The sequence below is a fragment of the Nothoprocta perdicaria genome, unplaced genomic scaffold (assembly GCF_003342845.1).
Source record: "Nothoprocta perdicaria isolate Ctin4 unplaced genomic scaffold, notPer1 scaffold_99, whole genome shotgun sequence".
Lineage (NCBI taxonomy): Eukaryota > Metazoa > Chordata > Aves > Tinamiformes > Tinamidae > Nothoprocta > Nothoprocta perdicaria.
The window spans coordinates 805,058-822,865 of record NW_020456298.1 but is presented as its reverse complement, the minus strand read 5'-3'; the positions used below and the strand labels follow the sequence as shown (position 1 = coordinate 822,865).

The window sequence follows — 17,808 nt, the reverse complement described above, 5'->3', positions numbered from 1 at the left end:
ATACAGGCCTTGGTTTCTCCAATACCCAGATAGATGAGTAGACTCTTGGGGGACAGATCTGTTGGAGGACAGGGGTGAATCGACCATGAGATTTCCTCCTCGGCTCCATTAGTATAGAATAGTTTTGGCCTCAGTTATGTGTCATAGGATCATAGAATCACAACATGCTTAAGGTTGGAAGGGACCTCTACAGGTCATGTAGTCCAACCCCCTGCACACGCAGGGTCACCTAAAGCACGTGGCACAGGCGGGTTTGGAAGATCTCCAGAGAATGAGACTCCACAACCTCTCTGGGCAGCCTGTTCCAGGGCTCTGTCACTCTCACTGTTAAGAAATTTTTCCTTAAGTTCCTGTGGAACTTTTGGTGCCTCAGCTTGTGGCCGTTTCCTCTAGTCCTGTCACTGTCCACCACTGAAAAGAGGCCGSCCCCTCCTCCTCACTGCCTCCCTTGAGGTATTTCACAGACTGATCAAGTCCCCCCTCAGCCTCCTCTTCTCCAGGCTGAACAGGCCCAGCTCCCTCAGCCTTTGCTCATAGGGCAGGTGTTCCAGGCCCCTGATCATCCTCATGTCCTTTCATTGCTGTTCCACAGCACTGGAGTTACTACAACTTTAGACCACTTCCCTCCTCAGACACTGCCTCCAGGGGGTGCTGACAAGATGCAGATCCTCTGGGTGAGGTGCTTGGTGTTGAGATGTAATGTAAATGGACAACAGTGGAAATCTTTTAGTCTCGACTGCAGGAAAGGTCTTGTTAAGAACCAGGCACACCTGGCTTACCTGCTTACCTGTTCAGCAACAGGAACATATTGTTTGAAGTGCTTCATGGGCAAACGTGGGCAGCAAAGCTGAAGGATGGCCTGTGAATAATGCCTACAAAGACATGTTTTCTCTCTCTGGCATGTGACTTCTAGGTGTTTCGCAGGATGCTGCTGCTGTGCTATGAACAAGGCTCTGCCTGCTGGACGCTGCTACMGTGCCCACAAAAGTGTCCTCAAAGACAGCTCTACACTGCCTGCCTTCCTGAGTGATCCTCAGGAACCATGATGGAAGTCACCAATAAATAAAGTGATGTGCAGCCTTTGGCAGACACAGGTACTTTTCTATATTGCCTTTATATGTCTACTCAGTTATCAGACCTGCTGTCTCTACCAGCATAGCCAACTGCAAGATTTTTACTTTAAGATGTTCATATATYAAAGTAATATTAAAATGTACATCTTTAGGCTGCATTAAAAGATGTCTTTTTCAAAAATCAGACAGAGCCTAAACAAGACTGAAGCAAACTATACATAGGATAAAATCTTACCTACATTTGGTGTATCACTTTTAGAAAGCTGTCAAATCTCTCCAACTAGATTCTTCCTAGAATACATTTTATTTGTTGATAGAAATACAGCTGAAAAATAAATTGCRTTGTTTTTCAAAATACATTTCAGGATGTAGGCATGTAATACAAGAACTACCCCTGTACCTGCATCTTTGATTCTTTTACGCGGAAAGTTTTCAGAATATTGAAAAAAAAAGGCAGAAAGTGAGACTACCTAGCAGCCTCTACGAGTATCTTCTTTTTAAAATATGTCCCCTACAGTGAAGTAAAAATAGGTTAAAATTTTCATAAAGTTCAAAATCTTGCCCTGTCCCAAAATGATAAAGATACTTGCCAAAACACTTTTTCATAAGAGTCAGAAAAACTCTCTACTCTAGCAGTAYAGAGAATTGATTTTTCTTTATTCTGATCTTGGAAAAAAAAAAGTTCATAGTTCTATAGTCTAGAGCAGATCAGTCCTGACTGCCTCTCTGGCAGAGAGATTTCAAGATGCAAACAAACAGCTGCAACAGCAGTGAGGGAAGCAGGATGTAAGGGACAATAAACAAAAGCAGAACAAAGGMCTTGCATGTTCTATTTAAAGTGAATTTATTAAAACATTGTTAATATAAAATGTGACCAAGTACAATTGTTCTGTAAGAAGGTTTAATAAAAACATATGAAAGAAGGAGGAGCATCAACAGTTGTCAAAGCACAGGAAAAACCTACGAGGATAAGTAGAAAGTTCTGCAGCATGTTCTACCAGCTGGTCCCAATGTGTATTAGGGGAGAGTCAGCCAATGCGAGACACACACAGCCCAGGTTCTTCTTTAAGGAGTTTTAATGTGTTTAGCAAAGATTTAAAAGAAAACTTCTCAACAGTAGGAGACTTTGCTTTAAGAGCTACAAATGTCGAAGTAAGGTTAGAACGCACACCTTTACATTGAAAGCTTCTCGGTAGGTGAATGTCTAGAAAATTAGATTCATTGGTAACTGTAAAACCCTGGGTTAGCATTCGACAGCTTTGAAAAGAAGGTGCAAGTCAGAACTAATTTTACACCTAAGGAATTTGTGGCTAAAGCTGCTTTAAGCTGTATTAATGCTGGATGCCGKTAACAAATCCTAAAAGGTCAGTTAGGAAAAAATAGAAGACAAGTTTAGGCCAATGAAAACAACAGAAGTATTTTCTGGACTGCTGAATGCAGGGACAATATCCATGAATTACAGTAGTTTGTACATCCCAGCAAGGATGTAAAGAAGCTTTCAGAATTCTATAAATAAGGCTAGACCATGACCTATACTCTGTGGCTTTTCCTCTTTAGCTAAGAAACCTTTTAAGAAAACACTTACTGGAAAAAGGTTTTTTTTTTTTTAATTTTTGTCAGCTTATAGCTTTTTTTCGTTGATCRAGAAATAAGGTTTAGTGCTCTATCAGCATACAACACTTATTCAAAGCAAGCAGAACGCCCATCTGAGGCAAGACTTCTCCTGTAACAGGCCTGCATGACGCAGAAGAAAGTTCTGCAGCATCCAACCCTGCACATTTAACTGCCATTGGCAGCTAACCACACGCCAAATGCTAATGCACGAGAAGCCTGGCACAATTATGGTCTAGTCAAGGTCTAGTCAAGGGTGACCTTCTTAGAGCTTTGGCTTTGACCCATCAGACCCATTTAGAGCCCTGGGTTTTGCCTTCTACCTCACACAAACGCTACGGGACTACTGCACGCCGAGGTAAAGGGGAAGGTCAGACCTTTGGCATTGGAGCAGACCGTTCTCTGGTTGTGCGTAGGGAGAATTAAGGCTTCCAAGTGAGGTAAACACAGTGAGAGTCAGTGTGTAAATCATGCTGCACTTCCGGACGGCACGTTCAAATGACATCTAGTCTGCTGCTCTACACTGAAAACACCAAGCGAAGACCACTCAAAAGCAGAAGGGGAGGCAGGCCCGCCGAGGGCCGCTCGGAGATGCCACCCTGCACCTCAGGAACACATAGAGCCCACACCCGGAATGCTGAAGGGAACGTACCCACCGGGAGAAAAAGCACCAAAGGTGATGAGTCCTTGAGTGGATAAGCTGCTTAAAACCCAGAGTGCCCYGTACTGCTCCCCCTGCCACAGACCTTCCTCAACAAGGTCATCTGCATTCTAGCTATCTCCAGTGCATGTCCAGCACTACTGTTAATGAAAAGGTATGTTCCAGCAAGGAGGCAGGGAAATCTTTAGGCTTATGTTCCCTGAAGACAGTTTCTCCCCTCCATTAAGAGTTTTCCTCCTCCCCCTCCTTGTTCCCGCCCCACCTTTCCAATCTTTAATCCAAAGACAAGAAACACTTTTTTTTYCCCCCCTGCCCATGGTTGCTTTCCTCCACCCTTCTGGGTGTTTCATGAGATATGTAGGGTTTGAGCACAGGGCTTCTTTGGATCTGTCGTTTTGGCAATGCCTTTGTCCTCTTCAAAAAAGTGTTTGCAAATAAGTGGTACAAAAATTACTCTCAAACTAAAGGAAATACAGAAATTACTTCAACTCTTCCGTATGCTGACTTTTCACACCTCTTTTTTTTTTTTTTTTTGCTAGTTACTTGAAGCACAGAATTACTTCTTTATTTGGAACCAGTGCATGTTGTGTGCTATTGCTTATGCCAGCAAGATTTCAGTTGAAAGTAGCAACTTGTTCCTGTAGTTCCATTTCAAGTCTGTTTAACATATATATGTTAACTTCCTCCATCTTCTCAATACAATAACTACAAAAAATAACAGATATTTWAAAAAAAATCCAAATGAGACCACACTTTTATCACTGTTTAAAAAAAAATGCATCTGGTATTACAAAAGTTTATACAAAGGCAACATTTAAGATTTTAAAAGTTACTGCTAGAAAAAGACACAGATGCTAGTAAATTAACATACAAGGAGAAAATGCTCCACTCCTTCTCCAAAATTAGTTTCAACTATTTTGAAGTATCTTTTACCAGTTGTCTAGAAAATCAAAGCCAGTCTTCAAGATAACAGTGCTTGTATTACTCTGCAAGAGAAAAGAAATATTAAAGATATGATTGTTAATCATGCTATTGCAAACACAGCACCATGATTGCCTATTTACAAAATAGCTTTATGTGTCTGCCAATATTTCAAGTTCTTCACCTTGCTCTAGGACACCTAAGCACCTACATCAAAAAATCCCAGACATAGGGAAATACTAATAATGACCAAAAAAAGGGCAATTCCAGTTAAAAAAAAATTTCTGGTGTTGGTCTGCAGGCAAAAGATTCTCTATTCCCTTGAAATAACTCACAGATACACTTTTTGACTGGAGTGAACACTGCACTTGGCAGAGATGAAAGAAAACAAATCAGAATGTGAGCATCACTAATTCAAAGAGACTGCCTGTTACAATGACAATCAGACGTTTTCAGAAAATCACATCTCAAACTTTGTTGACAAGTTATTTACTGGGCTATCAAAAACATGCTTTTTTCTGCAGCACTTCACTTTTAGCCATGAAATTCAAGGTAATCTGAATAATCTCTTAATATTCATATTAAGAGAAGATGCCTGAGCCTCTGGATGCTCTTCCCAGAAAAGGAGGCAAGTTTACTCATATAACCTTCTCTGATCTCTGTTTACATTTTGATATAGGAAGTCTGTTTTTGCATGGAGGGAAAAACAAGCAAACAGCTCCCCCCAAGGCTTTTCAAACTATTTCAGGTAGATAGAAAATGCTCAGGTGAGAATTAGAACTGTAACCAACGACTCATTTGTAGGTATTCACAGCACTACTTTTAAACTACAAATTAAATAACTACTGCAGGCACAGTTTGCCACAATACTGTTAAAGAAGCTTAATTTCTTAGCTTCAAAAATAATAAGTAAGCCTCGGGCTCTAAATATTGCAGCAGTTTAAATAATACTTGCAAGTGTTGGCTTTTACATCATTGTCAAGTGTTTAAACTCAGGCTGGATCTTTTTTATTGTACATCATGTGGTTTGGAATTAAGGGAAAAAAATCACTGATGTAAAAATAAGGGAGTTATATTAAAAGAAAAATCACCATACCACTAAGTTACATGCTTAAGGTGTACAGTAATATGTCAGGCTCATGCCAGAGAGCAATGCCACAGATTCCAAACAGAACTGCAAAACTTTTGTTTAGAGAACTACTTCTCTGCTTCAGAGGCTACACTTCATATCTGTTCTTTTTTCTGTTCCTCACTGTGTCACCTCTTGCTGTTCTTTTCTTTTTCTCACAGATCAGCATCTGCATTTTGAATAGCTCCAAGTGGCTATTGAGCTGCTTAAGGTTATTTTTTGTTGTTGTTGCTGTTTATAAAAAACATGAGAAGACTAATTCTGGAGGCTCATTCCATTCCCATTTTGGACTTTAAAAGAAAGCATATTTGAAAATAAGCCAGCTGCTTGGGAGAAAGCTGACTACGCCCAAAGAGGTATCCTAGATCCTAGTCTGTCTACTTTTCAAGTTAAGCTTTTTGCCCAAAGTGCTTTGCTATTTCATGAAAAAAGAGAAAAGTCTTGATTTCTTATTTGATACGGTAAGTTCTCTACCCTAAACTGTTAGGTAGCTTGCTGTCAAGAAGACACTGTATGCCCAATCAGTGTTTCTGGTATTATATTTAATGCCTTTATMCCACAAACATTACCATACTGGAAAAATACTGATAAAAAGAGACAATGAGAGTTAATATGTTGATTAAACAGCCAGCTCTAAATCTGCAGGGTAAAAGGCCAGCAAACTTAGCTTAATGCTTTAAGAAATCCCCAGTCTTGTTGTATGCTCTTAAATTTAAGGAAYAGTGGATTCAGCACCCCTCACCTGTCCAGAAGTGTGTGGATCTGTAGGTGCAATACCATCGTTATCTTCACTGGTTGTCCTAGTGGGAGCGAGGTCCCGTGGTGGGTCGGGAAGAAAGAAGTCATCTAGAGAACTAGAAGGGAGCTGGCTGGGTCGAGGTTTTTCCCATTCTAGAGATGCAGAAGGTAGCCCAGGGGTGCCAGGCTTCTCTGCTCTAGTTGCACTCGGCTTCTCTGCTTTTGGCACCTCCTTTGGAGCAGACTCTTGTCTGTAGAAAGAGGGAAGGGATTTCTCTCCTTTTTCCATGGACTTGATCTGGCTGGGGGTCAATGACTGGAACTCGGATTTGTCTCCTTCAATCTTCGAGCGCTCTGCATTTATCTTCCAGAAAGAGGACTCCTCTTCTTTTCTGGATGCTAGCAGCCCATCAGAGCCAGGGGTCTTATTWGCCTGAGAAGATTTAGGAACTTGGATACCAGGCGCTGCTTTAACTGCTGGCTTCTGTTCATTTGGCAACTGGGTACCACTTTGCTCTTGTATGGACAGAGATGCAACACTGAACTCCATCTGACTCTGTTCAGATTTAAAGAAAAATAGCATTTCAAATACTTTCACAAAAGAACAGTTCGATCTTCATGTACAGACACCACCTTTGCCAATGACCAATCACATCCCAAGAACAGATGCCACAGCAAAACTGACTTATTTTCTCCTTGAATATCTGCCTTTCCAGCTATAAATATGCATTTATTATTTTATTCGTACATTTAAATACTGCAGATGAATGTATATATAAAAATAAACTGCAAGTGAATGCAAGACTATTAGCTGTAGACTAGTCAGTTGGAGGGAAAGCATATTTGTGTTGCACAGTGCCACCCAAAAGGGCAGTGCAAGGCACAGCTCCAGAACATGAGAACAGATGTGGSTGCTTTCTGAAGGCTACAAATGTTAGACAGGACAGACTTGAGCAAAAAAGCTTTACAATGTAGTTCAATAGGTGGCCTTCAATTAGGGACTTTAARACATTGGGCTACGTGTTACAACTTCATCTTATTACAAGATAAATAAATGGATATAATGGAGACACACACACACACTCTGTGGTTTTTACAATTCTAACACTCCTCTGAAATAAAAAAAATTACTCCAGCAAGACTGGCCCTTTACTTACTCCAGAGATAAGTTTTTTTGGTTTTGTTTTTTCTCTGCTTTCAGTGGGGATTGCTGTAATTATTTCTTAGAGATAACACTGGGATTTTTGCTTAGATAAGTTCTGCATTAACAAGCTATGAAATAGTGCTGAGGATTATTCACAATGACAGCCATTTCCTATATTAAAGGGTACAGATTTATTTCTCTAAGCTCACTTGGCAATGCTATTGAAGAGAGATTAACACCCTGAAGTTAAGATGCTTTAAGACCTCAGAATTGATAAAATCCCAGCTTATAAAAAAAAAAAAATAGAACAAAATGACACATAGAAGAGACCGGTATTTCCCCAGTGTACAAGGTAAAAAAAAAAACATTTTATAAAAAGGAATTTATGCATCTTGGAAGACCTAAATTCCTTGTATGCAGAAATTAAAATAACGGTGCTTTCTGTCCTCAAGTCTTCCTTCTATTGCCCATCCTGTCCCACTGCTACCACTGGAGAGAGCAGTAGCTAAGAGTTCACCAGAACGATTCTCTCACCCTCCAGCCAAGGGAAGAGGGGATGGAAGTGCCCAGGGGATGAAGGACCACCATGGGCCTAACACTGCTAGTGTCAGAAACAAAATCTGAGGCTGAACATTGATAAAAGGCATAGCAGGGCTCTGTCAGAACAAGAATTAAGGGAATTAAACAAATAAAATCCACAAAACACGACAAGATGACTGTCTTTCAACAGCAGCCAGAGCCACAAATAAAGTTGTGCCTCATGGAAAATTCTTGTGTTGTGGAGCAAAAGCCACTTCCTGTGGTCGTGTTCCCAGTTTTTCTGCATGGGCCCAAATGTCAACTTAAGRGGTCTGGTCCGAAAGCAGCAAACTGCCTTTAGTGCCAAGACTGGCGGGCAACTGCAGGCAGCTTTGCCCTTTGCAGGCCACATGTCCGCGCGGTCTCGAGAAGCTGCCCTCTTCATCCTGAYGGGATGGGCACCTGGGGGAACGGAGGGAGCTGCACACACTTCTGTACTCCCACAGGACCGTGGATGCAGTCAGCCCAGCCTCCCACTGATCTTCGGGAAGAATGTACCAAAACAAGGCTATTAAGCATTCAAATTAAAAATAAATATATTTGGTTTAATACGGGAAGTACCCGCTGTTCGGTTGGGTACTGCTCTCAGTTCTTGAGAATTTTCATCTTTTAGGTATGAAAAGTCACTGAACATTCATTAAAGAMATATCTGTTCCATCTAAAGAGTATTTTCAAGTAGAACAAACTCCAGTTTCTAGGTTTTTTTTCTTCTGTAGTCCTACCCTTCTGATCCCAAAACATTGCAGGGTTAAAACAAAGTGAGCCTATATATGCTATATTCAAATTGAAGTTTTTTAAAAAAGTTGTTTGAGACATTCCATTTTTCCTTAAAAAAGACCCTACTAAGGTATTTATGAATTTTATTTACTACCAAGTTTTTTTTTGGGGCATCTTGTTCAAGTCTTAAGGCAGGGATAATACATTATTATTATTTTTTATCTGCATCACTATGTATTCACGGCAAACAATGTATTCTAAAATAGAGACAGCACAGACTAAGTATCTAATAGTTTAATAATAATGTATAAAACCAGATCTCAATTCTTAAGCCCTGTGCTAAAAACAAGATGACCACAGAGAACCTAGGAACTTTTTTTAAGCACGTTATTCACTCATGGGGAATGTGTAGTATTCTACTAAACAGAGAAGCAAGCACAGCCAAAACAAATTGTTTTGCTTGGCAGCCTCAAAAGTCTAAATTGTTGAGACAAACACTGCAGAAACACTGTCAGAAAAACAGCTTGTTTTAAGCATAGCCTGATATATGCAGAGGTAAGAAAGCTGAGTTAAAAAAAAAAATAGATGACGACTTTGGTTTGCCAAGTGGACATAAGCAAAACAAATATGGGACCCAAAACAGCTGCAGTTTTTACTTCCTTTCCTATGCAGAGAGTGATCTCGACWGGAATCACAAAGAAATCCTTAGGTCAGCAGAGACCCATCGCAAGGACAAAATGAGGGCAAGCATCTCAAAACGAGCTAATTTTGGTCCAAAGCAATGACAGTGCAAAAGATGCAAAACACGTCGCTTCAGAGGAAGTTCCAGGATTTACTATTTTTGTGAGATGAACAACTGGTTCTGGATGACTTTGTTCCTCTAGCTGGTTAGTTGGAGCAAATTTGTATTTCTATGTGGTACGTGSATGATTTTATGTTCAAAAACAGCTGTCCAGAGTGATGCAGCAACTGCATCTGTGGCTGAGAACACCTGGCCACGCAGATTAAAATAAACCTTGAACACCAGTATTATCACCACATGTTTTTTTTCTTTTCTTCCCTCAAGAACTGGGAGCCCACAGTATTCYGAGAGCAATATTTTTAAGATATCTATAGTCTAGATCAAAAAGGCTAAGGAAAAATCCACAACTCAAGGCAGCACTTTCCTTATAAGGAAACACTGATATTTTTGTCAACTTCATAAAAATAATAACACTGAATTATAGTTTGTAACAACAAAAGACATCTAATATCAAGGTCTTCAGGAAGTAGGAAAAATGTTTCTGACATTTTTAATATATGAATTTAATATATGAATTTAATATATGAATTTTGCAGAGAATAATATTAAAGAGTGTTGTTCTAGACCTTGGATAAAGAGAACATAGTTTGCAAGCAATATTTTCAAGTGCAACATAATTTGGCTCTTTTTCTTCATAAATTTGTGCTCTGGTTAGATCATTCTATAGAAACAAGACTAGAAAGTCAAGAGGCAGAGTAGTGAATGGGATTTAAATGGGATGAAGTGCTGTCCCCTCACACTCACTATGAAAAACACACACCCACACACCTGGAAGGTTTTACTTTACAGAAAAACACCTGAGGGTTTGTTATAAATAGAAAGATGAAAGAAAAAAAGCACAGAGAACTTTAAGCATACCTGTAACAAGACCAACATATTTTTAGATGTGCATGTGTTAGTTTAATAGATTTTTTGAATAAAATTTGTCTTAATTAATAATGGGATTTGGAAATAGATTAATTTATTCCCACTCTGCTCTGTGTGTTCACTGTGTTGGCTGAGGTTGCAGATTGACATTACGGTGTCTTCTGTCCCCTATGTTAATTAAAAACAACCACAAAGAGSTTCAGAAAAAGTTACAGTGAAATTTCATTTGCAAAAACAGGCATGATCTTTGTTTTCCATTTGTATCTTAAGGCTTACGCAGAATGCCACTGAATTTTTAGTTCAAACAAACCAAAAAAGCTTCAAAGGTCAAACTCAGCAAAAGCATCAGTTTTGATCTCACTTAAATCTGAAGCCATAAATAGAGTGCCCTAAATTTACAAACCTGGCTTTAGCTCCAGCAAAAAACCATAACCCACATTTCAAGATGCATTATATTTACCCCTGAACCAAATCCCTCCATCCAAGCCAATCACTAGTTAACGGGAGAGTTTACTTGCAGTGGCACAAGAACTTGCTGCTTCCCTAATAGTTCTCCCTTTAGAAAGTTCTAGAGTTTTCTATTTAAAATATTAGGTCTTTCAATACTGTCTTACAGCTAGCTCAACAACTTACATTGTATTTCTGCTTTGTTTGTTTAAAAATAAAGGTAGGACAAGAATTTTAAAGTGAACATACATCATACAGCTAAAAATCATGGAGMTATCAGCACATTGGCCACATTCTAAACTTAATCCTTATCTCACRTTTGTTTAAAACAAGAATACAGAAAGTTTATTTCTGATCTTTAAGAACATTCAGTACACAATTCCCTGCTCAGTTTGACAGTTCAAATTAGGGAACTCACTGCACTACTGTGAGGTAGTGTCTCAGCACTGCAATTTTGTCTAATTCGGTTTGTCCCATATTCCTAATTTTTCATGAAAAGTAAGTCTTGTTTCCAGCTATGGCCATCGGAATAAACTGTCCTACCGATAGCCCAAAAATATAACAGGCATTTTTGATAATAAAAAGATAACTGAAAGATACTATAGTGAACATCCTTAAATAGAGGTTAAAATCATCTGAGAAGTAGATCTTCAAGTTCCCTGGGACCAAGGAATTTTAAAAGACAAAACAAAATCCCATCCCAAATGTGTATGTGTGCATTTCAGTAAATGGCCTGGCACCCACAGGAAGTATGTGTACCAGAGGCCTCTAAAAAGGAGACTGTAGCTTGGTTTTTGTTTTGTTTTGAATCTACTTAAATATGGATTAAGGTGGCTGTTTTGGTAAACTCCATGCTACTACCTACAAGAACTCAGCTGCCTTTTTGTTTTAAATAACAAGAAGCAAAAAACTCTAGCAGTGCCTTCATAARGTCCTTAAACTTTTCAAGGGTTTGTTTTTAAAACTGGTACCATATTGCATCATCTGGAATCAACATTATTGTCATTGCTGATAGCCAAGAGARGCTCCAAAATGCACTGAGCTTACCCTCCCCTCTTCTCCAGGCTTCTTAGCATAGAAAATGCTAGGAAACAGACAAATAAAATATTGCTACTTTGCAGTTTTCTTACAATCTGAATGATAACTCAAGCCTATTGGTTTTGCTCCTTTAAATCCTCTCCTTTCTCCTCTGCAAAAGTAGAAACCTTAAGGGCCACATTCTCTTCCTTAGGTGAGCCAAAGCACATTCATATGAAGCAGCAAAATAAGGGAGGAATTCCCTTGTAACAGCAAKAATGAACAAAGAACGAAAAACACCCCACAATTCTGCATGGGAGAGTTATCAAAGAATATCATGAGAAGAAGCACACACCATGAGGCATTGCTACTGAGCGCCCGAGAGCTTCCCGTAACTGGGGGAACAGATCTGGCTTTCAACACGATGAACACGTATTRAAAGGTCTCAATCTTGTTAAACGAGTCCCTTCAACCTCAAGTGCTTTCCGATGTTTCCTCAAACTGGGCTGACTGGCTGAATGGAAAGTATCCCGGCCCAATAACTCATGGAGAAACTGCATTCCAGTATCATCTTATTAAAGCATTGCTTAGGGAAGAGATAGAAGAACAAGCATGGAACAAGATAGAAACCTTAAGAATAGAGTCAGCAGTTGAGGGATTAGACTGCAAGGGGATGGAAACTGGGAAGCACCGAGGAAAAATTAAAAAAAAAAAAAAAAAAAAGGAGAAAGAGGAAGCATCTACACAAACCAACCAACCCACAGCCCATAAGATTGGCTAAGATGGATTCTCCAAAGCTTTGCACATGGAAAAGGCGATCCAAGCTTTCCCACCATAGCTGAAGCACAGCTTCACTGTCCTCTCTGGTCAGCAAAGGAGGAGTGGGGAGGGGAAAAGCACAATTTAAGTGGCTGMGGCAAGTAACTATCACCAAAATAAGTCCTCTTGCCCTCCTCACTCTACAGCAGTCATAGGATTTGTTGCATATCATTTTGCCATCCTTTAGCCATTAACAAAAAACAAAAATTGGATCATCTATACATTGTAGTTCTTCATTTGGAGACACTAGGAGGATGGTAGGAATATTCCAACCAGCAAAGGATAGGCCTCAGACTGGGCTGGAAAAAACTTCACTAGACATGTAAGCATCCAGAGAAAGAGACCACCAGGTAAAGCCCATTTGCCTGTAGATGCATTGCATCACGGGTCACTGCTCTGACAGTGTATTACAGGAAGAATTATCCCCAGGAATTTCAAGTATTCAGAATTCATTAAATCACATCAAGTTAGAGCGCAGATATATGATTTCAGCTGCAGTGTTCCCAAGATGGAGCTTTGGTTCTGCACCAAGCAGTAGGGCAGGCAGCTATGGTAACTTAGTTGAGTCCAACTTGTGATTTAATTCGCTTTATGGCCAGTGACTTCCATACTCTTCTCACCACTATTCTTTTCTTGACACCTACACTCAAGTACACCCACACATAACAGCCTCTCTAGTCTTACATCAAAACCAGTGGCTTCTTCTAAGCGCCCTGATGAACAAGATGGGACGGCAGGAGTCAGCATGAAGAGGCTGTCAAGCCCAGCTAGGCACTGAGTCCCCATGACAAGGGCCTCTATTTGTACCTGAGCTGCCACAGCGTGTAACAGTTTTCAAGYAGATCAGTAAATCAGGATTGGCACCGCTTGCTTCCAAACTGCTGCGCTGCTCCCTGTGGCCAGCACCAAGTTCTGGGTGAACTGGCAACTGCCCCGTGCAACCAGGGTAGGCAGGCAGTGACCTTGGGCACAGAAGGTGCTTCTAGGGTTGGGTCGGCTGGATTAAGTCAGGATTCACTGGCATTTCCAGATAATTACTTTGCATGAGGCCTAGATTAGATTCATAAGCTCACACAGGATGTCTACACAGTTCAAGGGCAAAAGAATAATAAACAGCAGCTTTCTCTGGCAGATAAAGTCAGAGAACCAGGAGCCTGAAACTGGGATTAATTTAACATTCCTAGTTCAGAGGGGCACTGAATTGAGCTTCTGTCTCCAAGTTTTCCTTGACAAAAAGGATTATACTTGATTCACCACCAAAGCATGGTACGACTCCATTTCCTCATACCACAATTTCACAAAGATGAGGAATTCTAGCTTTATTTTAGCTTTATGAGAATCCCATTGTCCCACTGTTAATAATGCTTTAACAAAACACCAGCCAAATGCTAGGAGGAAAAAAAAAAAAAAAAAAGAAAAGAAAAAAGAGAGAGAGAGAAAGAAGAAAAGCAAATAATTTTTGCAGGAGCTGCTCTTCAGAAAAGAGTCAGGAGTCTTCTATCATAGCCCACATTAGCCGGTTTCTTTACAATCTAATATGCAACAAGAAGATGCAACAAGKGTGAGATAGGCTTTTAAAAAGATCCAAGGGAGCTGCTAGATATCTGTACCTTTCTCACTCCCTCTCCTACTTCATCCTGACTTCAGAAGCGAAATTCAATTACGCTTATACTTTGCCAGATATGTATTTTCAAGATTAACCTTCCTTTCCTCACTAAACACAGAAAGCTGTTTAGAATCCTTACAAGGASAGATACCTGGTTTGGAGTGAAGCAGTTCTACATCTGTACAAGSTGTCCGAGCACTGGTTCATAAAGCACCTTTTATGTTTCTGTTGACATAAAGTGCAGCACACCAGCCAAATTTCACTTGCAGTATGGGTCACTTTACAAGGCTCTCATGGAATAAAGGTGACATTAGCGTATCAAATCCCAAACTGAATGTAAGATAAAAGTACAAAGAACAGGACCAAATGACAACCAACRTTAAAAATAGAACTGTTGCATATTTACCTTTGTTTCCCAAGAGAAAGGAGCTGAGTGTTCATCTTGCCAAGTTATGTCCTGAAATAAAATTGAAGAATAACTCTAAAAATCGAAAAGCAGCCCGATTTGTTCAGAAGCATTATATACAGATTAAATTATGTTCCACTTCCAAAAGCATAAAAACCACCACCCCAGAACTGGCTAACAAGCGAGAGCACTACTTAAAGTGTTTTCTGCCACAGTCCTATGTACATTGCCGAATACAAGCTCTCTGACACAAATATTACCAATTTGTACTGTACTTTAACATATAAAATATATATATGAAGGCTCAACATGCTGTAAACCWCCTGAAGAATTTCTCTACAAGTAAGTTTGAAACATGTTTTAGTTCCACTCTTCTGCCACACACAGAGGAACAGAATTACTAGAGCGGGAGGAAATAAACGTCCTAGTTCCTCCCGTGCCCAGGCTGAGAGTCTGTGTGGGACTACGTGGGCAGTCACAGAYGGCAGCTGCACATGTGTCCCCGTCCCAGCTGGGCCTGACGAGGGCACCGTGGTGCACTTGAATCAGCGGTCTGAGACAAGCGTGTTGTGCTGTTTAAAGAACAAAAGAAGGTGAAGACAAAAACTGCAATCCGAATCCAAGCAGTACTGTTCTGGGAGTGCACAGTCAAATCTCCCAACTGATCAGCAGCTCCAGAAGAACAACCAGGAGTTTACTGACAGATCTGTCTTTTTTTTTTTTTTTTTTTTTTTTTTAATAATTGCTGTATTTCATCTTTATTGCTGAAGGAGAGCCAGTACCAGCAATGAAAATTCCTTTGCAACTTTTAAGGAAGTTATTCTTCTGCAAATAATCTCAATTTGATAATTTTTAATAATTATAATTTAATAATAATATAAAAAATAATCTTTATACATAGTATGCCCTCCAGAGACACATGCAACTAACACGTAGAATGAAGAGGGTTTTTTAACGAAACAAATAACAAAAAGTTAAGTGTTTGTTCACAGTTTGCAACGAGGTGACTGCATTTCTGCATTTTCAATTCTGTTCATGGATAAAATCTGTTTGTATATATGGTGTTCATGCTGGCAGAGGTTTGACATTGCTCTTGCCATCACCGTAAATCAGGAGAGTCAGAGTGAGGAATGGAAGGACAGAAGCCTGAAGTAACCAAGCACAGGGAAGGAGAGAACAGGATAAAACCTGGAGCTTTTGTTTCACGCTCCTTCTTCTACAGTAAGTATAGGACTACACTATGTTTTAAGCAAATTACGGCATAGGACCCCCCAAATTACCCTGACCACTCTTCTCCTACCTCTGCACAGAATCACTCTTCTCCAAGATACCTGACAGCATTTTCCTCATCTGCCATCTCTTATTTTACTCCAATCAGATTTTTTTTTTTTTGCCAAAGGCTATGAAACCACAGTCAGAGCTTCCTGAAATCAGCACCATGTGGAAGATACAGTGAAGGTCTAAGTGACCCACACAGCAAAAGAGATCATCTTCTGCAGAAGAGAGCTAGCTGCTTTCCACTCAGTAGAATTCAACTTGTTGACATACATTCTCAGTATCCAGCTTCAGTAAACAAAATGCTCCTAAACCAAAATAGTGATAATAATTCAAACAAACAAACAAACAAAAAAAGTAGTAGGCACTTGCTTGATAAGAGCAGTTCAGTTCCCTGAAAGAGGAGCAGCACAGATTTTTCTCCTGGAAAGCATGATTTGATTCATTATCTTGCAGGAAACGGGCCGCAGGAAGCCCTCAGAGATGGCAGTTCTGATGAGCCTTGCTCAGGCCCAGATCCGGAGGCTCTGGCAGGGTTCAAGGACACAGAGCTTCCCAGAGTTAGCGACTGTCATTACTGAAAGTTTATCTGAAGCTAAAATCAAGTAGACAATTGCAAGGTACTGCCAGAGAAGGGAATCTGGGGGGCAAAAAACGGCCTTTCTTCCACGTAAACTGTTTAAGTTACATGGCACTATAGTTAACAAAATAAAACAACAACAACAAAAAAGATTTAGATATGTGGCATTCAGCTCTTTGAGCTGCTCAGTACCTCTCAAATACTTAATACTTCTTAAAAATGGGGAGAGAAAAAGAAAGAAGGCAGAACAAAATAAGAAGATTCAGACCTTAATTCGTTGTGTTTCAGATTACTGGACTAAGAAGGATGACAGTGAGAGACAGTGAATTCACTGTGAGATAAGTATCTAAACTATCTGCTACAGAACTAAGTGAGAAGAATCCAGGGGAATCAGCTGGCATCAGACCTAACACTAAACACAAGTGAACTACTACAGAGGTGAAAAAGTTGCCTCTCATACACGGCTCATTTTCCACCTATCTTCCTTGAAGATGGCTCATATTTGATAGCATATTTAAAAACCAACCCATTCACTTTACATTTATATTGTATTTCCAGATCTCCCTCTGCTCCGTTGATCCCATTTTCTACACCTATGAGCGTTAGGCTGAAATGGTGAAAKACTGGGAAGGAGAGAGCGTGTCCTGAAGGCTGCAGCCTGCCGAGAGCCCTCAGCCTAGACTGTGCAGACACACAGGGAAGCAACAGCCTCGTGCTGCTAGGCCCGCATGCAGATAAGCAGTCCTCTAATCCCCAGCAAACTAAATTTCATGTTGGGGTTAGCACTTAGCCTAAATGACTCTGTGAGGCAGGAAAAGATTAAAATACATTCATGGTCTAGACCACATGACAWGAAAACAGAAGAGAGAGAAAAGAGAAGGTGGCTTTCCATAGGAGTAGGTGTCAGAGAATAGCAAGGTCTCTACCCTCATCAAGGGGAGGAGATACCACCCATTAAAGTAATTTAGCCTCAAATCTGTCTCAATTCAGAAGTGTTACCTGACATTGCAAGGCTACTGGACACCCAACTGCCTGGTTTTAGTAGTTCTCTGCTTACATGGCTTCAACTATTAACTTAGCAGCTGGCAGTGCTGCAATGAGGATGAGATAACTGAACAAGAGCAACTTGTCAACAAGAGGAACTCGGTTAACTCCAGGAATTGCAGAGAACCAGGCATGGAGCTGCAGACACTCTAGCCCTGCGCAAAACAACTGGATCATGAAACAAATCTGGACAATACTAGGGGCCACAGAAGGCTTATCTACTTTTGTCGCAACTTTACAGCACAGATAACATTAAAAAATTACAATTTTTTTTAAGAGTTTAAAATTTAACAAGCAATCTGGTGTTAGCTTGTTGTATGAGGACGGGTGAAGGGAGAAAGAGGAACATAACTGCCCAGAGATACAAGACCA

At 40.2% G+C, this 17,808-nt stretch overlaps 1 protein-coding gene across 1 annotated transcript; it reads right to left on the bottom strand.

Annotated features, from left to right (window-relative positions):
- Nucleotides 1-2,015: 2,015 nt before the first annotated feature.
- Nucleotides 2,016-14,695, bottom strand: CUNH1orf198 (chromosome unknown C1orf198 homolog). The gene is made up of 3 exons (XM_026053376.1): nt 14,538-14,695; nt 6,138-6,689; nt 2,016-4,331 (listed from the first exon to the last, which is right to left on the bottom strand). The coding sequence occupies exons 2-3, from the start codon at nt 6,681-6,683 to the stop codon at nt 4,275-4,277; spliced, it is 603 nt and encodes a 200-aa protein (XP_025909161.1). The 5' UTR covers nt 6,684-6,689; nt 14,538-14,695; the 3' UTR covers nt 2,016-4,274.
- Nucleotides 14,696-17,808: the final 3,113 nt, after the last annotated feature.